We start from the raw sequence: 26,004 nt of genomic DNA, 5'->3' as shown, positions 1-26,004 counted from the left end.
TCGACCAAACATCATTAAAACCCCCTTTCTTTCCTTATCCTTTTTAACAACATGCCTCATAAATCAATACGCAAGTTCTTCAAAATAATAACTGACCAGTTTCTAGGGTACTTTCTTTTGCTAGGCACATCCAAGGCCATTCAGTGACAATAATTTAGCTTTTATGCAATGACTATAACAAGCTAAATGCAGGAAATGATAGTTCAGATAAACACCGTAAAGAAGACTAAAGAAGCGAACTTTAAAAATCCTATTAATTGTCCATCTGACCTTGGCTTCATGCATGCATACAAAATATGTCATGACTAGAATTTGTTGATGATGTCATCCCACTTTATGATCACTTTGTTCCGTTTCGAGTTCAGCTGATAAAAATTATTTTTAAGAAAAAGATAAATAAGAAATTGGACCTCATTGACAAAATATGCTTATGGTCAGATTTGCTCATTAACTGCTTACATTCGTCATTGCTTATCTTATTTGGATTTGTTCTTTGGTACAATCAAAATCTGCTTGGAATTATTTGAAAACATGTGAAAAGGCATACGCAGAAGATGTTTCCATTTAGAATGCTTGAAAAGTCCATTTGCACAGTAACAGACTTCATTAACAACAAAATGTTTATCAATTCAAGTATTTTAGAATGCAATGTAGTAATTATGAAATAGACGTGATATTAACTTCAATAATTGATTTATCTAAATAACCTTAAATTTTTCACTAGTTTTTATTTTTACTTTTTTAAAAGTTTTTAATTTTGATTTCATTTTGCAGTTTTAGTTTTGTTTTTCTTTTTATTGTATTTTTTTTGTTAGTTTTTATTTTTTCAAAAAATCTTCATTTTGTTTATTGATAAAAGCAATTAATACTGGTATGTAATGGCCAAGAAGCATGCAGCCAAACCCAATGCTTAGCAACGCCATAATTGATTTTGGATTACATGGCCACTCATGCCATAGGAAGAGGGGGGAGAGCGTGTCTTTATGGACTGTGTAGGTACATTTGCAGAGAGTGATGAATTGGTAATGTTTGCACACAACCCTGAAGCTGAAGCTTTTTATGGGATTGCTAGGGTATTTCCTTAAGTAAATCAACATGAACAAGCATCTGCATCCAATTTTTGAACAACTAGCATTCATGCTGTTATACACCTGGTATACACACAAAACCGAAGGTCTGTGCATGTTTCATTAATCCCACATTACTTTTTTGTAGGAACTTTTATGAATAACGAAAGTAAGAAGAATTTAAAAAAACATTTTGTGAATGAGGCCCATTGTGCGTGTATGCACATCCGTGTGTGCCTGTATGTGTGTTTTGCACTTCAGAGCCACCGTAGTGCTTGCGTATTATTCACATAACACTAGCAGCTATCAATAGGATGACTAAACCAAATACATGTATAATTAATCTGAATCCTCTGGATAATAATCAAGAAATAGGGGTTGTGAGAGTGTGATTTTTCACAAATGATAATGAGAATGATATGTGAATGATGAGTCACAGAACCACACCAGAGTCTTCGTACCAGTGATATAGCGTACAATTCTGTTTTTTTGTCAGTGAGTGGATACTGGCTACCATGCACACTCTCTGAGGTAACACCAGTGTATATAGGGGAATATTGGGTTTTACCATAACATGTCTCTTCATAAAAGTTGCCCTGCTATGTTCATAAAAGATCAGATTATGCTGAACTTGATTAAGTACCTACAAAGCTATTTGAAATATTACTCCAAGAACTAAATAGTTTCCCACAAATCAGATTTGTGCCTTGCTCTGAAAAATCTATGACCTCTGACGTGTAAGTGATAGTGTAGTGCAAAAACCGCCTGTCCTCTTACTAGGTTCAAATTTAGAGGGCACACTCCCCAGATTCTCAGTGCTGCATGTTGACAGAGGCTCTTTGCGGCTGTCCTAGAACGTCAGTGGGGCAGATGTTATTTCCCTAAGAAAATCTGCTCTTACTATGGTCTACCTCCTGCATTCACATTCAACTTCCACCATAAATTCATGCCTGTGCAATTATCAAGGCTTTCCTGTCAGGAGTCTGCCCAATCATTTATTTCTGTTTTAACTCGAACATAATTGCTGGCATGGCAACCAAGGTGCGATTGCACCCCCGCTCCACTCCTGAACAAGATTATTTTCTCTCCCCCCCATATTCTTTCTAAAAAATCAATCAGCAGTTGAAATCACCAAGGTAAATGCTTTTGCAGTGGGCTGTAACCAACTGGCAATGCATCTGACTTTGTCAGTTGCTGCTTTCAGGTAAGAATTATAGCCTTAATAAAAAATACCTTGTATTCTTTCCCCAATTTTTACCATAGTATAATTTAGCCATCATTTCTCTACAAAAAGTCATTATCCTGCTTTGTTCCTTTGTTAAGACAAAGCAAGGATAACCAGTTTGAATGCATATCTGGCCAACCACACACTAATCCACGTATATACATCTGTATTATTTTTTTCATATGAATAGGATTGTGTAATGTGTTGATTTTTGGGGGTGGGAACCTTGGGGCCCTATGATCTGGCTATGATCTGACCCTAATCAGAGATATATTTACAGAAAATGTAATTTCTATTATTTCAAAATTATGGCAATTAGTTTTTCAGTCCTTAATCTATCTTGGTGTTATACTAGGAGAAGAAATATATGTACAGAAAATATAATTTTCTGTTTTTCAAAATTATGGGAGATATAAAATCATATAAAACCAAAGCAAGAAAAATACATTTTTGTAAGAATAGCAGAAAATGTAAAAACCTAATTAATCTGATCACTAGAAGAAAACCACATTGAGAGTGAAAAAGTATTAAACAGCAACTGCAGTTTTCTGAAAATATATACTTTGCAATGCCAGAGATTGAACAAACTACACAAGGAGTACAAAGCTTGAAAGGAAATAACTTGTTGTAGATCCCCACCAGTTTTTCATCAAGTAAAGAGTGACACTGAGATTGCAAGTGAGGCAGACACTTGAGAAATCTATACCAAAAATTGATAGAAATGTTTCAGATCTGAGGAAATTTCAGTTTAGGTCTTTATCCCTAATGCATATATATATTTCGTTATATACACCATGTGTCCCAAACATAATGAAATGACAATGAGCACACCATGTATTATTATTTTTGATATGTTGAAAAACTGCGTTTTTGGATGCTGGAGGGCATGTGTTTTGGTCTGGGTTTCTGGGTTTCTATTTTCCTGGGTCCATATACGGTATGTACAGTATACAGTTTTGATGTACAGTAAACACAAATCATATGCTTGATCTGTCTGCTTCTATAGGCATGCAGTATACACTCTAATAACAGTTTCAGTTTAAGGTAAATACAACAAGCCTTAGGACAGGTTGAAACCAAGTGTTTATATCAGTTGTATAATTTGTGATTAGACGATGGGCCACAATAGCAATTTAATCCCAGGCTTCATCTGACCACTAATCTGCGATTGAGAACAAACACAGGGTGGAGATGCCCTACTTTTCCTATAAAATGCTGTGCACTTAATAGAATTTCATCTGGGGACACACGAGCAGTGACATAAAGTACATTCCTGTAAAACTGCCTCAGCGTAGCTACTTTTATCTAAAGAAAATGACTACCCTCATTTTTTGGGGAGCATTTACTAGAAAAATAATTTGTAGACCGACGCTGCCGTCTAAAAGGGCTGTTGAAGAGACAAAGCCTCTCGGGCAAGTATTCTGTTGGGACAACTTCCAGCAGTGAGCATTCAAGCAACGCGTAATGCTACACTTCATCTCCCTGCCAAGCCCTCCTTCCTTTCATAATGTATGTTGGTGATTTCTCTAAAACAGAGCTAACAATAGCTTGACACAATAAGGCTTTAATGAGGCAAGTGCAGAGGCATACTGTGTTTTAGCCCATTCCCCAGAGGCCAGTCTCTACTTCTACAGGCATTATTTTTGACAAGTGCATGTTTAATCTTTCACTTTTAACATCTCTGCACACCAGGCTGCCATGCTTGTTCATTCAGATAGGGTCCCAATGGCATACAGTATGCACATACAGTACCTTTTTATTGGTAACTTCTATTGGAGGTGGAGAAAAATAATGAAATGAAAGACAGTCAACTGTCACAATTTCCAGAGTCCAAAACATGTAATTGTCGTCAAGGTCTTCGGTAGGAGGCATTGGAGAGAATAAAATCTATATAAGTATGTTATCTGTTAATTAAAGGCCAAACATATCAAACTGAAACAATAAGACTTTTAATAAGGGATTAGTATGTGAAGATAAAATACACAAATTGCTGTAACTGAGGTTGGATTACATTCTAACATTTTACAACAAAATACACTGGGCTATATTTTATCAATCTACAGTAAGCGCACGGTCTAAAGCGCATGGCACAAGTGCATTTAGAGCGTGTCCAAATCCACTTTTGCTAGTTTAACATCAGATAATCTGAGCGCAAGTAAGGCGCATGGTTCAAAGGGGTTGTAATTAGTCTCTTAATTAATCATAGGTGTGTTTTGGGCGTAACATGAAATAAACCAATCAGAGTGTCATCTCCCATTCCCTTTAAAAGCCAGGTGCGCTTGCACCTTGGCGGACTGCTATTATAATGGCGGATTTGCCAAGTAGTAGGAAAGAACGCTTCGTTTTAACCATTATGACATGTTTTTTTTTTTAAATATCGCACATTGTGCACCCGCCTATGTAGGCGCATATTACTATCTTAATAATGCGCCCTTAAAATAACAGCAAAATACTGCGCCATTGACTTAAGACCAGGTTTTTGTTGGTCAATCGCACAATCGCTTTTCGCTGCCTCAAGATAGCAATGTGCCAACAATGCGCCTGACCACACCTAATTTTAAGACCAACACGCCCATGGGCACTCAGATGGGCGCACGTACATTTGCTATTTAAACAACGTGGTTGCTGGACGGGAAAATGAAACTGCTTCGGTCTGAAACTAGCAAAGACGCTTGCGTTGCGCTTGGCGCCGCTTTGTGCCGGGTGTAAGATAGAGCCCATTGACTTTGTTATGTCAATAATATAGACTCAGGACTACTGTGTGGCTATTGCTGTTAAGACAGTATTCCAGTGTGGAATGGCCCCAAAAGTTGTGTCATTGCCAACTGTGGCCAGGTGCACTGCTCATAGCATCAGCAAAGGTGGGATTTGGTTTGTGAGATGACTTCAGTGTTATTGCTCTCCACTGACCAGCTATGGCCAGTTGTGCATCTGCAGTCTGCCTGCACAAGCTGCACATGGAATGCACACCTCCAATGCAGTGTGTGAGTTCTGCTGGTTAAGTGCAGACTGAAAAGCAGTGGCAGCTAACAACGGCACATGTTTTGGTGGAGCGTGTTTGCAGAAAAGGGACTGGTGTTTTAACAGGGCATTCCCAATTTTGGGGGGGGGGGGGAGTGTTTTAAATAAAAGGTAATGTTAAAAATAAGCCAATCATTTCCTTTCTACATTTTTCATTTTTAGTGCAGGGGACTTTCCTTTTATGCAAGCACCTCTTGGCTAAGCACTCTAGGAGATGTAGAGCTGGATACACCTCCCACTAACCACCCTGTCACAAATACACCCCCACCCCCCCATGCCAATCTTGTTTCCCTGTTATTGGGCACCAGTCCATCATAGCCATGCACTCAGGAATGAAGGGATTAAGTCAAAACAGGGCCTGCAGATGCAGAAACAGCTGTCTTAGCATATGGGGGATCTGCATTGGGAAATGGGTGAACGATGGAGGTGGCAAGAAGGCAGTAAGGAGAGAAAGAGCAAAATGTGGGGGTGCGTGGACAGTGAGAAACAAGACCAGGTCAAAACCTAGTATATAGCTGGACCTAACAGACTTCATCTGGCCGGCCAATGATGTAACTTCATAACTCGGCCGACCAATGGTGTAACTTCATCACTCACTCAGTCACAGACATTTGCGTTTGTAAGGCTGGCCCCGCTGTTGCGGTCCAGCCAAAAAAAAGGTCAGAGAAGAGGTTTTTGAATAAAATGTTTGGTGTTTGACTGAAATGAAAGGGAGATAATTGGTCTGGCTTGGCAAAAAAAATAATTTCAGAACTATGCAAATACACTATTTCATATTGTCAGAGTAACTTGTTGGCTATCCATAGCTGAAATGTTGTTTTAAGGAAGGATGTGACAGATTCAACCAGACAAACTGAGCATCTTTTAGCTCGCCAGTGAGCTCAAAAAGAAGGACATCTGTGTATTTTCTCCAAAGCAAATTTCACAATTTCACATTTTCTCCATAACTTCTGAGATTTGCTTTGGAGAAAATGTGCGGATGTCCTTCTTTTGAATTTATCGTATTGCTTCCAGCACTTTTTCTGAACATTTTCTGCAGTACTTCTCTTTAGCACATCAAGATGCCTCTTTATTGTCCTAATACAGCATATGTGGCATGTTCTAAAGAGCAGTACATGCATTGCTATGTCTATAATTATATAAATTTAGCTCAGCCTTCCTTTGGAAAGGACCATATACAAACATCTGCGGATCTGTTCCTTTCCAATTGTGCATTCTGTTTGGGGGCTCCATGCTTCATTGATACACTTTGTGGCAATGATCTTCATTGTCTCTCCCATGAGTATTGTCATATCATTACACAATGCCCCAATGATTGTGCGCTAATTATGCATTTCCTCCCAACAGATGCTACTAAAAGTTCTCCAGGCATATTTTGAGCACTAGTAACATGCAGGGGTGGACCATATTACTTCATGAGAATTCAGAGGTTAAAAAAGGCACGGCCTCATCATCTTAAGCTTCCTGCCTAATTGGTCAAGACACACTTACAGAACATTCCACAATTTGAATATTGCTGCCAATATAAACACGTTTGGAATGCTATGTAATGTCTATATTTGCATATGTACAACAGAACTGGCGACCACCCCAGCACTTCATTAAAGGTCACATGCATATAGACCATCATTCTGTTGATAAAGCTTTTTATGACAAATAATTAATCCTTTGCATTTCCCTCATGGAATGAGTCTGCCTTAAATAAGTAATGCAGCACTGTTTTTATGTAACCCATATTAATAAGTGTTACATAAAATAGTTGCATCATTAAATTTTTTATCTGCTGGTATTTTGTGGTGGGTTGGGGGAGGGTGCTTATCTCGTTTCATTCTTTGTGCTGACAGAAAAAGAAAAAAAATTAGGCTGCTCTGTAGCAAAGTTATGTAGCCTAGGAAACGTATAATTGACTAAATGAATCATGCAAACAAGGAAAAATACAACAGTTCATAGAGCTGTGGCCACTGACCCACCTATAGCCATGATTTTAGGGCCAATGAACACATCACCTACATCCCTCTATTAATCACTATGAATGGTGTTGCAATGCTACAACGCAAACTCATCCTAATAAAACCAGTTGTCCATTGTAACGGACGCTGGAGAACTTCCAAATTCCCAACCTGCTTGGAAAACACGATCCCAGACCCTTCCCCCAGAGATCAGGCAGCCAGATACACAGTGAGACCAGGATTACCTCTGACCACCACAGTGGTAGACTTTTTGGCGGGGTTTCCCACATTGTTATTGGCCACACAGCTGTAGACCCCCGCATCCTCTGAGGTGACCGCGGGCAGGGTGAGGGTGCCTCCGTTCAGGACGCTCTTCTCCGGTAGCGTTTCCGTGTTCCGCACCCACGTGAGGGTGGGTGTTGGCTCCCGGTCGGACGCAATGCACACCAGAGTCACCGTCTGGCCTGGGTTTACCACGACAGGGTCATCCCCCAGGAGCTTGATGGTAGGCGATGCTACAAAAAAAACACAACGCAGACTTTACCATCTTCACCAGATCTGCCTGTCCTGCCAGCGCAATTAAATATCTATTGTGGCATCTTACCCAAAGTTCAACTCTTTTCGCAAACTTTGAGGGTTTCAAAGCATTGTCTGTAATGTTTATTTGCCTCACTGGTTCAATATCATAGTTAAATGGTTGCAAGTCCAGTACTCTAATCACTATGAGACACTTTCACAGGAGACCAGTAGGGAGGGAAACTGTGGAGATTCGCTTAAATTCGCAATCGCAAGGACATAATGTTTTTGACACCTGTCTGCAGATGAGATGGCAACAAAGGAGATTTAGCACAAAGTGGAAGGGCTGCCAAAGCTGTGGTTTGCTGCAGTAGGAGTGCTTCCTTTAGCCACTGCCAGCAGCGGGTCAAAATACGCACTCCACAGCTCCACAGAGGAGATTAGGGAACGACAAACACCAAGGAACAAGGAGAAAATCCTTAGGGAGGCAAAGGCGCTGAATTACATCATTTGAAGACTTTAATGGAAACAAAGCATCAATCTGCACTTTTGTTAATAATTACTCTAATTCAGTGTCATACCATGGGATGCAATTCTAGGCCTTCTGTAACCTTTCCTTTAAATGGATAATTATTCGAAACCTGTCTCCATTCACATCAATCAAGCAATTAACTGAATAGCAGATATTAATAAATGAAGCGCGGTATAAAGTATTACCAAAAAGATATGATAAACTGCCTAAAAATGTGCAAATGCATGTCACTGGGCTCGTAACCTATAGGTACATAAAACTGTATCCCTGGCCAGCAATGCATAATTCATTTGTACCTTTTTTTCTTGTAAAAGGTACTTAATAGTAGTCAAATAAAACATTATTGTACTTTCAGGGTACATTTGGGAAATGTGTGAGTGTGTTTAAACAGTATCCAACCTGTTTTAATTTATTTTGCTTGATGAAAAATCAACCAATTAATTTACTAGATAATCAAGACTAATATGTAGCTTATAATGATTAAGAATTGATAATGACAAAGAGATAACTGCAACGTGAGATTGTTTGACATGGAAAGCAATAATCTAGCCATTAATTATTTAAAAAAACAAAGATTCCTTTAAAGTGATTACATTTAATGTTAAAGAGATTATTTGGAAGAATTTTTTAAAAATCATAAAACTATGTGGGAAAAGCCCAAGCATTCAAAGAGGATGAACACCATCTTCTCACAACTTCTCAGAAGTACAGTAAAGCTTTTTAAATGCAACTTTTACTGTAGTCTTCATCCTTTCAAAAGAACACTTTAACCAGTGATCAAATTGATGAAAATTATACAATATGGAGATATTGACATTGACATCCATGGAGAACAATTCATCTGTGAAGCACACAATGAGAACCCCTCAATCACTATGACCCACTGACAAAAAGTGGCACTAGCATTCCTTATACTGACAAATCACTCTGCTTTTTGCCGGATTTGGCTAGAGGGGCCAAGCTGCTTGCCCATCAGCCCATCCAGCACCCGCTGAGATACAAATGGCATTAATGCCGGCCCTTGGAAAGGGCGAAGCAGTCAATCCATGGGCCATTCTGGTGGCACGCTGGCACTTTCTTCAGCCACAGTGGGATTTAATTGTGACCCCGAAATCGCTCACAGGAAAGGCCAGAGGAGACAGGGCATGGAGCCTGTCTCTGACTCCTGCTAATGTTGTTACTTAAGGGGTCCAGTCTTCATGCAGAAGAATCGGGGCCCCACAGGGAACCCACGAGTAACACGACAGGCGACTGTTTATTCAGCTGCATGACTGACAGGCAAAAGCATGGAGCGAGCCAAAAGGATGGCCGTGAAAACCCTGCGCCTTTTATTCAGGGCCTGGGAAGGAGCCAAAAGAAGTAGCAGAAATGAACACAAACCCTTATGACTGGTTTCTGAGAAACACATTCAATTTGGTAGCTTCATCCAAACCCTCTTTACTCCTCAGTTAAAAACCATACACCTGATTTGTTGCAGATAATAAGAAACTGAAAAAGCCATAATTGAGTACTCCTTTTTTACTTAGCAGCAGCTTTGATCGGTATTTACAGTTCACACAGTTCAAGGATTATTCATATTACTGCAGTTGTTAGATTCCAGAGTAAATTGGCTACTACATTGTGAAACTGAAGTTGTACCATGGAGATGGATTTGCGGGGTGAGATATTTTTTGAGACATATTGCTACAAAAATGTTACATGCACACCTGCACATCCTGGAAGAAAATACCAGTCACTCATGGCTTTGTGTCGTGGCTTAGTGTACAATCCAGTTCACAGGCACATCATAATGACAATTCAAGTACAGTACAATGACATTGCAGTTTAACATAGTAAAGGCAAAACAAGAATGTTGACAAGACAGATGGACATATTTCACTTACTATAATTATTTTCAATTTGGAAAATTAGACACAATTGTGAAGTTCCATAAAAGACAGCAGCATTTTCATATGATTTGATGATAATCTTTTATGATTCAACAAAATATATTGAAGGTTTCATAGATTTGAAAGGACTGTAAGTAGTTGGACACTCCACTTCTCTTTCTCACCAAACACACACACACACACACACACACACAGCCTAAATATACCTGTTTTGTTGGTGAGCCTAAAGAGGATGTTCTTGTCTGGGATGCCGCAAACATTCCGGACTGAGGCAATGCAGCTGTAGTTGGCGTAGTCCTGAGGTCGAAGGTTCTTCAGTTTTAAGATCTTGGTCTCCCCCTGCAACTCAGATCAAAAACAACAACAGCGTATAGTGCAGCATTTCAGGAAGGGCCGCCAAGCCCTGTTCCTGGAAATCTACCGTCCCGTAGGTTTTCACTCCAACCCTGACAGTGCACACCTTGACGCAGCCTGGCGCACCAGATATATCACACTGCCCCTCTTACTGCACTATACAAAATGAACTATACAATTTGGACTTCTACTATTCCAGTTAGTTTATTACCTCAACTTTAACCAGCTCAACCCATTTTATTTGCTGTGATAGATCCCATATTACATTTCTGGTACATCCATTCTACCACTATTGTATACCAGACTAGCCAGTGGAGGATGGGCTCCCCCTTATAGCTGGGTTCATGCCGATGTCTCTTCCCATCAGGGAGTTTTTTTTTCTTGCCACAGTTTGAGGGTTTTCCTCCCCACTGGGAGTTTTTTTTTCTTTTTTTTCTTTTTTTACCTCATGTCTTTGCAATTTGGAGGTTCAAAGCGTATTTTGTGCCAGTTTTCTGTAAAAAGCGCTATATACATAAAATTGGTTTGATTTTGATTTGAACTGCTGTAGAATGAGGTGTGCCAGGTGATCTCCAGGAACAGGGTTGGGCAGCCCTGATTTAGGCCGCATTTATGGTACTCCATTTCAACACCATTTCTGCCATAGAACCAATCCCAGTACCTGACCCCAGTGCTAAAATGCATTCTGCATTCACTGCACAAGTGTGTACATGTCTTCTGATCAAGAGGCAACTAATTTATGTGCATATTTTTGAACAGAGGTGGGAGATCCGTTTTTTTGTCATACCACCAGAGCCCTTAATTACCTACTTGAATTAATGACCTGCTTAATTGGACAAGTTTTATAATTCCCTTCACATATTTGTAGAGATGTACATTTGGAGATTTATTAAACCAGGCCAAGCAAACACTGTGGACAAGGACTGCGGTTTGATGCTGATCTATAGGCCCTTATAGTGTGGTACAGGGGTCTCACAATAAACTCCACGCCCCATAATACACATCTGATATCTGAAAATGCTGAGCCCTCAGTACAGGAAAAAATAGTAGGCAGGACTATTACAATAAATATGTTTCAGTAAGATATAATTTACTGCAGCAGTTTTAAGAAATAATAAAGTATTATTTTGTTGAATTACACCATCATTATATACACAGTGAAGTTTTTCCCTCCAAATGTGTTCAATTGCCACCCATCCTTAGCCCTTGGTTCACAATTGGCAGGATATCACAAGAACACCGTGTCTGGATACATTTTCTGTGATCAACAGTAGGCTGCTCATGCATGAGGATCAGCTCATGAAGATCAAAGGTAAGCTTTTTCGTTCTATGTCCTTAGTGAAGCAGGGACAGCTGGTGTGGCAGGGAGGCCTGTCAGACCACAGAGAAGGAATTCTGCCAAGACAGACAGAGTCCTTCTACTTGACGGCTTAATAACAAAAGAGACATTACCATATACTTTGCCTGCATAGAACAAAAGCTGAAACACAATAGCCTGGCCATGTGCCAAGCAGAACGTATTAGATCTAAACTTTACCCTAAATGAAAAATGAAGGCATCTCAGAGCCTGCATTGTAATGGTCCTTGGACATGAGGCCATTTATCAAATTACTCTTTATTATTCGGACGTAATTTGATTAGTCACAGATTTATACTCCCTCATTCACCTTTTTTCCCTTTTTCTTTGACATTGGCGGGCATCTCTACTTTGAAACATGGGGACAGATGTCTTAGCTGAAAAATAAAGGGCAGCAAGACTGCAGGCTTGCACGCACTGAAAAATGTGTGCCATGTGACTAGATAGTAGAGGGGTATCTACATGTCTTGGTGGAACATCACACACGTTCAAGAGCATGCCTTTGAGGCTTCCAGCATGTTAAATGGCATTCTCATGTTTAGAGACAAAAACAAGTCAGAGAATTAAATGTGCCGCCTGATCCACTGTGTTCAACACTGTCTAAGGGAATAAAGAAAAAATCAGAAAAAAAGGTAGCGAGCCCCCCAACGGGCATGTCTGCCTTTGCTAATTAGGAAAACAATTTGCCTTCCAGAGCTTGAAATGTCACTCTGGTCTCCTTCTTGTCATATTATTCGTTTCGGCAATGGTGCTTTGTGAGATGTTGTGGTGGAGACAGAGTTCCCAGACTCAGCAGGCTATGGAACCAGCCACTGCTACTCCTCCTGATTGTGCCCATCAATCTCCAGTCAGTCCATGATGAAATCCCACCGTCAGATCCCCACCATCCTTGAGAGCAATTTTCTTGATGCAAGAGAGACACAAAATTCCGCTCTCCTGCATGCTCCAAGGCAAAGGCAAATATCTCCTTTCCGGAACGTGACATGCTTTTCCTAACAGACAGGCGCAATGTTCTGCCGAAACATTCAGCAAGTGCTGGGAGACAGCCTAACAAAGGACTACAAAGGTAAAACACTGAAGGCTTTCAGACAGAAACCTTGTAGAGGTTAAAAAGTCAAGTGTTCAGGTGGAAGCAGTACATTCTTAACTATAGTGGAACTATCTGGTAAGATAAGGAAGCAAACAAAGTGGAACTGACTGGCAGTTTCAGATTTAATTCCACACCTACCCAGCACATGCCCACAGGTCAGTCCTTCTTTTTTATTTTAATTTAAATAGAAATTGCAATGTTTTTAACATTTTATGCGCCTTTTATTTCACTTAGTACTGCGTTCATGATTCAGTCTGGAATTTTTGCATCTAACGATGAAAAATGAAGTAAATGTAAAAAAAAAAAAATTTAAATCTTCCCTCGTTTTTTCGGGTGTACTAGCTATATTGCTTTACTTTATTGGGTTGCATATATTGGTGAGCCTAGAGTCACAGTTCCTTTAGAATAAACTTAAACCATTTTTAGATCTTAAGCCAATCACTCCAGAAAAATATTCTGTCTCATAGGCTCAATAATAGAAGTGCATGATGTGCACACGTATCGCAAGGGAAGGGGAGGCTATGGACTGGCTGCGAGTGAAAGGTGATTTGCAAAGGTAAAAGCACCTAGCGATCTTTTATGTTTATTATCAGACCCAAAAAAATTGTTTGGCTTCGTTCTGAAAATGATGGTTTCTTACGGAATGAACCCCCTATGAAGCCTCCATTGAAATAATCGCTCCGCTGAATTATAGCGATTCATCTCCAGTTGCTTGGGGTGTTGCTTTGGGAGCTTACCTGTGTGAAGAAAGGCTCATAAATCTCCACGCCCTTGTCGGAGCCCTGGGAGAGGACCTCACGCCCACGCCGCCAGCTGTAGCGGACTGGGGGGTTGGAGTTGGCCACACAGCGCAGGAAGACTGTCCTCTCGTAGTAGAACTGCTCCTTAGCCTCTCCTATGCTCTGGTGCACTGTCACAATAGGATCGTCTAGGTCTGTGGGGAACAAGCAGAGAACCATCCAGTTAAGAGGGGCTGAAAATGTTTTGGTGTTTTTAATTTCAATGACTGTTTTTAACATAAATATAGATCTCTTTCAACTTTCAGTATGATTGAATTATTTTTTTCTACTTATATGCATATACCTGAAAGCATGGCAATGAACATAGCTTATGGTTTAAAAATTATTTCAAATTGAACGAGCAATATAATTTGAAACCTCATTCACGACTGTCAGGTGCCCTGACCACAATGCTGCTACCACTAAAAAGTGCGTAATGCGGGACGATCAAATAACTTTACAATATAATCTCACAAACTATAGATGAAAGGAAAGGACTACGCCTGGTCAGAAACTCTGCCCACTTACTGTACATTGGCCTACTTCCGGAATAAAATGGGCACACCTCAAAGCCTTTACCATAACTGTTCACCAGAACAGGGAAGCAGTAGCACCAAACCCCCCAATCTGAAAACCAGTACCCCACACATACAGTACAGTGTCCCATTCTGCACAGGATGTAGAGCAAGATTTGACAAAGGTGAGATGCCCAGCCATGACAGAAGACATCTGTGTCACACCACAGCGATCCTCTAATTATCTGGGCCGTAATGATTCCTTCCTCAGCGCTGTAGTTGCACATCAACGCTGACAGTGGACCCTGGGGTTCTCCTTCACAATTATTTCTGAAAATGGGCATGAGTCATGCTCCAGGAAAGGGGACACTGGAGCAGCAACGATTCACCTCTCCCAGAGCTTGTCTGTACAAGGTATTTGAATAATGTGTTGTAATGAAAATGTGGCCCAGGTGTCCGCGGATCAACCTCATGACTGCAGAGCAAACAGACCACCTACACTGGCCTGTAGTGACCCTGTCATTCCCAGCTGAAAGGTTGCTTAACAGCAACCTGACCATTCTCTCCCACGTAAAGAAAACAAAGCAAACGGAGCACGACCGTGTTCACTGGATGAACAGCCCTTGTGGGTCATCTTGGCAATGGGCAGAGGCCTAATTAAAACGAATGCATCATGATATTCAGTAGATGAGTTGCAGCAAACACAACACTAAACCAGTGTAACCATATTGCTTCATAATGAGATCGGCAATAAGGCGCATTCATTAAGGCAACAGATCGACCATTATATTTCTACAACTTCTGCTACACTCCTGGAATCTGCTTACAGCTCCCTCCTTGCTAGCACATATGGGTTTTATTTGTTAGTTTGTTGGATTTATAGGGAGAGTTCACTATCTGGAATTTTATCTGGAATTGTTTTATTAAGCAAGCAGGTCATAAAAAAACAAATTAATATACTTTAAAAAAAAAAAAAAATTAAACGTCCATTTAATTTTTACTGTCATGGCGGGGGAGGTCGAAGGTCACCATCAACCAATTAAACTGGTACTTGGTTATGCATTAATGCAAAGATGACGAGCTCCTCCACCTGCAAAATATTGCAGGTGGCACCCGTATCTAGGTGACTAAATAAATATTACAGTTTATTATATGAAATTTAATTTGAATATGTCTGTGCTCAGTAACACTGGGGCATGCACCAAGGGTGTAGCACATATTCTGTGGCCAGTGTAAACCAGAGGGACATGGCCTTCATTGCCAGGCTCCTGGTAGCAATGATGCCTGATGTGCAGTCAACCGTCCACCTGCTGCTTGACATTCATTGACATCCTCTGCAAAAATTCAATATGCATGCAAAACCTAGTGGGAGATATTCATTGGCAGGGTATTTACAATGTCTGGGGTCAACATGAAGTGCCCGTTGTGGGCATTAGAACACTGATTTGAATTTAATTGTCCTTGCCAGTGATCCTCAGTAAGTACGCACTTGTATGGTGAGAATCAGTTCCCAAGGAAGTGATTCTGTATCGAGTAAAATTATTTGCTTGCCACTTTACATTTATTTACGCTATTTTGTGTCTAAAGACTGCATAACACATTTTCAAAGAACTCAAGGTCAGTACTTATTCTTGATTATACAAATCTGTACAGTCTTACATGTACTAAAAATTAATTGAAACCAAACGGAGGAAAATTAAATTCAACCGCAATATATTCTAAATACAAATTCAAACATTAAAGAAAAGCTTAACCTCACTGTGTCAGCAATATTTGTTTTCATCAGCAGAGTTTTTGCTGATTATTTGTCACAATTTAAGAGCTGTTTAGTGAGGCAATGAAACTTGCTTCAGTGTCCCTTCTACTTACTGAATCGATATGTCATCATTACAACACGATACATCCAATTTAAAATGTCACAACTGAGGGCACATTTTTGTACAAAATATCATTTTAATATTCAGTATAATGCAGACAAGACCACCGGCTTCTGTAAAATATTTTATATCTTAGCACATTTTGTGTAAGTCTTCAAATTCTTGTCAGAGACCTGTGTCATGCATTAACCAATATTGCACTAAAGGAAAAAAATATGTAGTATACATTCATTGCAGTCACTGTTGAGCAATATGAACATTTTCATCTTACTTTTCTTTTTAAAATAAAAAATCTCATCCTCCGCCATTAACTGATGGTTGTAGGGGTCAGTTTCATTACCTTTCGGGACAGTACCCAACATCAAAATAATGGGGAACACCACCTGGAAACCCTCATACTCTTCACTGCTGACCAACAGCTGTGTATGTCAGATGAATTTCATTATTGTTCAGTAGAGCGCTATTCTCTTCTTCATGTGGCTCCCTGTTCCTTATCAGAACAGATCCTTTGGCCCAGGACATGTTGTGAAACTTGCATTATAAGAGTCAAGAGCCACATTCCACAGTGTCATTAATGCTGGGCGTGACTGTGCGTGCTTATTGCTGTTTGACAGCTGCTTCTGGGATTCAGTGGTGCTTTAGACACACCCTCTCTGCTCTGGCCCACAATATTGGCCCTCCTAAATCCCCTTGTGCATTATCTAAATGGGCACTGTCATTGCCATGGTGCCAGTTATCACTGGTAGCCTGTTATAAAAAAAAATGTTTCCATCTCTCAATGGGAATATGATGTTAACACCAATGAAGCATTGTACATGTGGGATTTAAAGTATCATTGGCACTTTTCAAAAACTAGACTGGAGTCTGAGTCAGCAGCCTGAATCTTTGGACACAGGAGGCCTGAGGAAAAACTCATTCAAGCTTTTGGTTTGACCTGGCTGGCCTAACTGTGGAAATGTGGTTATTGCCAAGTAAGCTGGGACTCTCTTCTCTCCACTTCCTGTGACAGAAGATTATGAGATCGCCTGAGTTAAAGACCTTGGTTTCAATGAGAAATCTAAACTAGAAGGCCTTTTTTAAGAGAATTCCAGGAAGAAGGATCAATTTGTGAGTTCCCTTAGTGTCACTGCACTGTCAAAGGATACCATAGCAGTGTACCAGTGGGGCCATCAATGCAGCAAGCCACCAGACAGTGCAACAACCTCAAAGCATTTAAGTCTTGCAAGTATGAGATAAATATTATGTCTGAGCCAAATAATTTTTTATTTTATTTTATAGATGCTTCTAATTAATTTATTATTCATTTAATTTACCTTTCTAATAACTCTTATGTCTTTTGTAAAATATTTGCAAATTAAGGTTGCATAACAAATTGTGATGTCTCTTTATGCTAATTAGTGGTATTAAAATGAACTCAATTTTAAGGTAATGTAGTTTCTTCCTTTATAATTATTCATTGGCAATGGCACTCAAGAACTGGTGACCTATGATTGGAGGAAACTGTTGATACATTACATACGTAATTAACTCAGAAGGCCAAACTCATACTTAATAGTCAGAAAACCTACAAACAGTTTTCAATGTACTTTATCACATTACACATTTAGTCTATAATTGCTAATGCATTTTTTGGTATCAATAATTTGTCAACTACTTTCAACACACACACACACACACACACAAACATACAGTATGTGTGCACACAAGTGCGTAGTAAAATGACTATTCTTGCTTTATTTACATGTGTTCAACCTTTCTACCCCACACTCACTTAATTAAAATGCAGTGTTGGTCAATATTTTCTCAAGAATCAAACACAGTAGGCCCAGGTACAAACAATTGCAAGCAAATGAAAACAAGGAAACAATTAGGCAAATGAAGAGGCTGTTTGGTGTAACGAGATCTATATTGTTTGGGCGGAGAAGAAGGCGGTGGCATGGCTTTTTCATTACTCTAAATAAATACACTGACACATGGGTAGTTGATTAATAAAGACCCATATAGAGGCTCTTTTTCTTTTCTTTTTTTTCTTTCTCCTTGCATCACTCAGACACGTAGGGAACTATAATGTGCCCAGGGCATCCTATATTTCTTTGGATGTACCTCCCAGGATATCAGAATATTACTTTTGTATCACAAAAATACAGGTAAAACTAGGGCTGTGACAATTATCATATCAGGTGGTCTGATTAAACAACTATTTATTTGATTGCCAACTAATGTTTGATAAAATTGTCTTTTAAATGCAAACGTGTTACATTTTAAATATGTAGTGCTGCCACTGTTATCTGGAGAAAAGGAAGTAGTGCAAAGTCAACAACATCAGGTTTGCTAAATCTGCTGCCATTTACCAGGAATTTTTTGGTTATAAAGTTTGATGTAGAGGGAAACATGATCATAAAAAAAGAAAGTGCACTGCATCCCTTGTAAACAAGCTTTTTGAATAAGGACAGTGTCATGGTTTTACAGTATACCCTGCAAACAAAGCATCCTTTTACAGCTACCATTAAACTTGTCAGTTGAACATAGCCAGTTAAATGAAAATGGTGATGGGAAAACTTCTAACTTCTGACTCAGCTAGACTGGCGCATTAATGTTTAGCAAACAACTAAACATTTCAAGTAAACAGCACTGAGTGCACCAGAAAAGAAAAGCACTTACAAACTCAACTGCAGTCTGGATGGAATAAAATTGCAGGCCAATTAACATGGTCAATGCTTCAAAGGGTTAGAAGCAGTCCTAAAGCTAGCATTGGATTCCAAGGAATATTTAATAAACTTAATTAACAATTTTTACAGTTTAATCACCTGATGAATTCAACAGACATCCTTCATAAAAATGGAAGGTACTTTTATCTGCAAATGTTATGACAGTAATATTTGTCATAACATTTGCCAATAAAAGTGATGACAGTTTTATGTCATTTAACATAAACTACCATCATCTGTTATGACATCTTGTCACAGCTGTTATGTCTTGTGTATGACAGTGTTACAATACCCTTATGTCGAAGGGTTCAAGTAAAGTGCCACCAACTAGTGTCCTTCATTCATGTATACATTTGAACAATTACAGAAGCATTTCAGGTGAAGCAGTTTGATCAGGTTGATAACAGAGGCATAACGCAAATAAATCTGACCTTCTGCCTTCAGATTAGTAGCCTGGTCCCCCATTAAAAATACCACATTCAGTCAAGAGTGCATACTTTCAAAATATGATAATGCAGACAGGATCAGAATCAGCTTGATATATTTTAAACCAAATTTAAACCCATACATCTGTCTCCCCATCCCTTGGCTGCCTGCATTCCCGCTGTGCAATTTGCTATGATGCAGATCCCATCCTGTTTTCCAGATGCCTCATTTCAATATAAGGATATATCATCTGGCTGTGTGTTGATTGATTCCTATGCTAGACTTCCTAGAGGATGTATATGTCAATGAAGAAGTAGGGGTGGGGGGTGACGAGAGACAACTGCTGCAATCTGTCTTAGTACAGAGTAGGGTGATGCTAGATTCTGACTTTCCCCTTACAAAAAAAAAAAAAAAAAAACATGGGTGGCATCGTGGAAGGATGTTTTTTTTAAATATCTCATGGTAGCATAGGTTCTATTCCCAGAGGAAACACACATTTTTTTGTAAAAAGGGAATTGCTTAATTGCTACTGCATGACCCCATAACTGAAAATGATCGATTTGTATAATGAAGTAACCTGTATGGCTAATCTTGTTTTGGAAGGCATGACAATGTGAAGGTATACCTTGAGGAGGTGGCAACTAAGATGGTGAGTTGGCCATTACAACTACCTGCTTTAACACCAATTGAGAATATTTTGGGCCTAATGGAAACCAAGGAGATTAAGCAGAAAGGAGGCAACCTAAAAGAGCTCTGGACTGCTTTAAAACCTGTGCAAGAATATGGCAAAACTCTGCAAGAAATGCTCTATAGTTTATAACATTATTGCAATAAAAATAAAAAATGTAGCAATGTGTTTCTCATGGTCAAACGAATATCCTTCAGCTGAGTAATGTTCGGATGTTTGAGAATAAGGCCGCGTCCAACCAATATTTCCTTTTAAAAGCGAAGAGGTCAGTCAACCTTTTTTATGCAAGTAGGGTGGTTGGTCAGCCTTCTAGTGAAAAACGTACCAGGCAGGGAGTCTAACCTCTGGCTACAGAGGGGGATTTATATATGGTTTGACAGTCAGCCGCCCTACAGACTGCCCTACATGGTGCCCGAGACAATGCTACCACAGTATAAGCGAAATCTCCATCAAACAGCACGATTGTTCCTTTCAGAAGAGATTTCCATCTCCAGTAACAGGTACACAGTGAGCTTCTAAGCCCTCATTCTGAGTGCGGGCAGGGAGTTGGTTAGGGGGGCGAGCGGGGGTGGCATAATGTGCAGCTTTCAACCAGCGTAATCTAGGACTGTAATTTGGAGGCAAAAAAAAAACAGAACATGCACAGCCCCATCAAAGCTGTCATCAGAAGGTTACAGAAGGCTGAAATGAACACAACCCAGGATGCACTTGGCTAATAATTATCTCAGCTTGATTATATGTAATAGGGGAGACCACACTGACATTTGTATTTCAACTTTCTATATATATATATATATATATATATATATATATATCTATGTGCGTGTGTGTGTGTCAGTGGTGAGCATCACACTCACATGCTCCTGGGATGAAATGTGCCATTAGGAAGCATAGAAGATCAGGAGTGTTTTAGGCGCCTTGAATTAGTTTGCGAGAAAAATCAGGTCACCGTCATGTGAGAGATGATCCCTGTTGGCTTTGATCTATGGATGCTGTTTTTTGTGAAAGCCTTGATTACTAAAGTCAACAACCACTTTATGATGTGAGCTTGTGATGCCTCAGGGTTGGCTGCAACATTCTTCATACCTTGATCTGGCGGGTTTCTATTCCTTTTCAATGGAAAAAAACCATGGACAACAGGGAACAATCATGTCCAAATAAGACAATGTCCATAGATTAAAAGACTGAATTACTATTCTTTTGTTACAATTGAAGCAATTGAGTGGAAACGTACCCTGTGTTCCGAAGCCCAAGATAAAGAGACTGATTATACCTTATTTTCTTACAAAACAATGTGAAAGCTTTCTCTATAAAATATATTGTCCTCTTCTTTTTCATACTCAATTTGCACCTTTTTCCAACACTATTTTCATAGGTAAAATACAAACAGTATGTGAAATATATATTTTAAAAAATCTTAAACAAGCTATAACCATGGTACTTGAAGTAATTAACCATGCTATAAATGGAAATTCATTTCCATAAATGAACCCTTTACTTTCAAGTGTAGAGGAGAGTTTTGATGGCTGTAGCCAGGAGCATGATTCAGTACAGAGGGCCTCACTGGCACTTTCAATTGGAGCACTCTCATACCGGCTTTTTTAAAACAGTCATCTCACGTGATTGTCAAAAACCGTACTTTAAGCAACTACTGTTACTGAACATACTATTGCACACGCGCAACTTCATTATCATCTAAGCAGAGACATGTGCACATGCAGAATTGCACATTCACACAAAAGAGCATGTGTACACATTCAAATTTCAGCAGAAACGGTCACAACAATAAATAACGTTTTACCCAGCAAGCATTTAGTCAATATGACGGATGCTACCGCTGTTAGGAACAATTCTCATTAACAGTGACACCACCAGGTTCCAAAACTCACAAGAGCCCTATCTGCTGCCACACTGCGTGCATCAAGTAAACCCTCAATGTAACATTTCGTCTTTCGCATGAGACGTTAAATCGAGGTCCTGACTCACTGTGGTCATTAAAGATCCCATGACACTATTCGCAAAGAGTAGGGGGTTCCCCGATGTCCTGGCTAAAATCCCAGATCTGGCTCTCAAAAAAAAAAAAAAAAAAAAAAAAACTTGCCACCTAATCATCCCCTGATTTAATTGGCTAAAAATGTTCTCTCCCTCCAGTGGAGCTGCTCAGTGGCCAACAATTGAGGACTGTGGTTGTACTGGGCAGCTCCCAGGTGTGAATCTGTATGTGTGAAGCAGGGCGTTCCTGCAAAAGAGCATCCGTGCTCAGCAAACCTACCCTGGGTAAATAAAGGTTAAAAAAAATAATCAATTCCTTTTCGTCCATTGCGTTCGACCACCCCTATTCTTATCAGCAACAGGTGTCAGTCTTTCGATCAGGCTGTCTGGCTGTGTGAGAGGTGAACAATCGAGGTCCTCTTCTCCTGGGTCCAGCCCTCAGAGGAGCAGAGATTAAGATACAAGGATGCCTCTCATTTTAAATTCAGAGGTAATGAGTCTTTTTGTTGGTCATTGGTGAGAGTCCATCTCAATGACTATGTCAGCAACAAGCCAACTTGGGCTCCCACTTTATCATAGGCATATTACGGTGTATATTATAAGCATATTATTAGTGCAGACACCATTTTTTTGATTGTGTTTGATGTCTGTGTGTGTGTGCTTGGGGGGGGGGGGCATTTCATACAGAAACTGGCAGACACTCAGAATTTTGGGAGCAAAGCATGAATTGTGATTTTCTTTCTTTTTTGTTTTGCTGGGCTTTTTTTTTGGTCACCTTAGGTGCCTTAAAAAAAAAACAGGATTGTCAAAACAGGACATGTCCTGTAAGCAAAAACAAGCAGTTCTGGATGTTCAGACTTTTTTGCAGCAAAAGGGAGAACAACATATCTAAAATGTATTTTAGAGCTCACCGGAGAATCCTCAAAAACACCACAAGGGTAACAAACACCTCCAGGCTTCACCTGCCTCAGACCTTAATTTGGTTACTGACCACAAATGGCAAGTTTTGTATGGGAAGCTAGACAGTTCAGCATTAGTCGAACAGCACACATCATATATCTGGAGAAAATTTTATTTATCAGATGTGATGTCAGATTTCATACACTGCATATAAAGAATCTAAATGTCAAATTGGATACATCATATGATTCACATCTCAGAATTACAGAAAAATATGCCAATCTCAGACTGGATATGTCATACTATAAAGAAGTATATCAAAGTCAAATTGGACATATCAGCATTAGAAAAAGTACTGCACATCAGTGTCAATTTGAATATATCTTTTATCAGAAAAAATATCACAGTCAAATTGGACATATCAAACTTGTGATATGACAAACTTGTGTCATAAAGGCCATCAGATATCAGAAAGTATATATCAATGAAGTCAAAATCACAAATAGAATCACAATATTTTCATAGTTATATTTTAAATAAATAACAAAAAAAAAATACTATGCGAATAATAATAATACCTCAGATTTATATAGCGCTTTTCTAAGTACTCAAATTCACTTTACATGGGGGGAAAGAAATTGCTATTAAGAATAACATTCTGTTCATATTTAGAATTTTTTGAAAAAAAATTTCATCTGGAAAACAGATCTTTCACTGCCCGTTGGTGGACAATTTGGAATTTGTTGCTTCTGACATCAATAACAACTGCTCAATAAGTCCTTGTTTCTGATAAGGCAATTTACATATATATATATATATATATATATTTTTTTTTTTTTTCCACCAATCAAAAGTCTTATGGACAAATGTCCAAGTATTACCCTGTGCCAAAGTGCCACTGGAACTGGCTCACTCTTCTTTATTGATGATGTGCCTGCTGACAGCAGCAGCAGGATGAGCCCTGAAGTATACAGAAACATCTTATCTGTTCAGATCCAACCAAATGCTTCAAAACTCATTTCACCTTGCAGCAGGACAATGACTCAAACAAACTGCTAAGGCAACCAAGAGGTTTTTTTTTGTTTTCTTTTTCAGCGCCAAAAAGTGGAATGTTCTTGACTGGCCAAGTCAATTACCAGGCCTGAATCCAAATTAAGATGTGTTTTACTTTCTGAAGACAAAAAAACAAACAGGGACTTAAGATGGCTGCAGTACACTCCTGACAGAGCATCACCAGGGAAGATGCGCAGCATTTGAAGATGTCTCTGTGTTGCAGACTTCAGGCATTCAATTCAAAGAATTTACAACCAAGTACTAAATATGACTTTAAGATTATGTTAATTTGTCCAATGAATTTGGTCCCCTAAAATGGGGCCACTATCTATAGAAAGGGCTGCAATTCCTCTGCAGATCACCTCGTATGGATGTTAACACCCTCAAATACCCAGTCTGCACTTTCACCTCACGTTCGTTGTTCAGTTTCAAATCCAATGTACTGGAGTACAGAACCAAAGAAATAGTGTCATTGTTCCAATACTTACAGACTGTAATGTATATCCAACCTAATCTCTGACTTTCCCTCTTCTCCTACAATATTATTAAAAGCCCCTCAAATTACTTTTTGGATCCTCAGTGATTTGCATCTCAAAGCATCTTCTGGCCAGCCTTATTTTTTATTGTATTAACGCCCCAGTCTATTTTACAGGAGGATTGCTTGTTCCTATCTGGAATTATCTTTTAGGTTTAGAGCGGAGGTACCGCATTACATTAAAAACAGTCATTTACATCATACTGCAGCTCTTTTCAATTTCCATTCCCAGTTTTTCATTTCCTGATGCATTTGCCCAGTCTGGGGATAGGCAAATTGGCCATTATTAATATTTTCAGTTCCACTCAGGTCTTTCTGATGCAGTTGTTGAGATTAGTACTGTTATTGGTTGATCCTGTTGGGCGATAGCATATTGCAGCAATAGTCCCCTTTAGGGTTTCCTGGATTTTCAATTCCCTTTAGTAAACAGTGACAATGTCGCAGGGAAAATACACTATACAGCATATATTTTGATTGGAGGACTGACTGATTAATTAATTGATTGACTGAATCCCCACCCTCTAGTTATCCAAACCAAATATCCTCAAAAAGGCCTGGATGATCAAAAACTAAAAGCAGCTTACTGTATATCCAACTATGTTATATCCATCCCACTCCTCCATTCCGCATCATACAGAGGGCCTCATGTTTCATGCAGACCCTGAACTCCATATTTCTACAAGTACAACCTTCAGGCAACTATATTCCAAAGATTAAGGTGCTATCTACTAGTAAAGTATTGCCTATTACAGTACCTGATAACTTGAATAGTTGGTACTGTTACAGGATTACATTACCAAATGCACTGTAATAGGCAATCATTACAGTACCTGATAACTTGGAGCCCTATCCCAGCAAACATTAGGCAAGAGGCAGGAATGCACCCTGGACAGGCCACACCAGTCCACTGCATTGCATTTACTCACATACTCATACCTAGGGGCAACTTAGACTCTCCAATTAACCTAACCAGAATGTCTTTGGACTGTGGGAGGAAACCAGAGTACCCGGAGTATACCCAGACTTCTCCACATTGAAAGTCCCCAGCCGGGATTAAAACCTTGATGTGAAGCAGTAGTGCTACCCACTGCACCACCACACCACCGCACCATCCTTGTTATTAAAATGTGGCTGTGACATCAAACAGTGACAGACACAGTTCTAAAGACTGTGGAAATATTCATGAAATTTATTTAGGTATTTTTTAAAAGTTTTTATAAAGCTGAAACCATCATGTAACTGCACTTTAGAATTAAACGTTATGTTTTTAAAGCTAGTGGTGTTTTCTGGTATTGCATCTTTATGTCATTCAGGTGATTTATAGTTCAGAGTGTGATAATAAAAATACCATCTACCAGTGTGTGGTAGGTAAAGAGATAAAACTAGCATATGCTAAATCACTGTAGAATGTTAAATTTTGGTACTGCCCTATTGTAAATATGAGAAACTAAGAGCAGGACCATTTTCAATGTTCTACACTCAGTAGTTGATTATGTGTGGCGTCTTAAATTAATCTACCAGTTAATGAGTA

The 26,004-nt window shown here is 39.3% G+C and overlaps 1 protein-coding gene across 5 annotated transcripts in view; it reads right to left on the bottom strand.

Moving 5' to 3' along the window:
• mdga2a (MAM domain containing glycosylphosphatidylinositol anchor 2a) overlaps positions 1–26,004 on the bottom strand; it is a 227,375-nt gene that overhangs the window by 100,820 nt on the left and 100,551 nt on the right. For all 5 annotated transcript variants that reach the window (XM_064329795.1, XM_064329784.1, XM_064329804.1 and 2 more), the window contains exons 4-6: positions 13,738–13,934; positions 10,406–10,538; positions 7,508–7,777 (exon numbers count right to left, since the gene is read on the bottom strand). In XM_064329795.1, coding sequence (XP_064185865.1) covers positions 7,508–7,777; positions 10,406–10,538; positions 13,738–13,934 — 600 coding nt within the window. The remainder of the gene's footprint in view (positions 1–7,507; positions 7,778–10,405; positions 10,539–13,737; positions 13,935–26,004) is intronic.

This window comes from Anguilla rostrata, chromosome 1 (assembly GCF_018555375.3).
Source record: "Anguilla rostrata isolate EN2019 chromosome 1, ASM1855537v3, whole genome shotgun sequence".
NCBI lineage: Eukaryota > Metazoa > Chordata > Actinopteri > Anguilliformes > Anguillidae > Anguilla > Anguilla rostrata.
The sequence above is the reverse complement of the archived record's forward strand: the minus strand, read 5'-3'. Positions and strand labels throughout refer to the sequence as shown.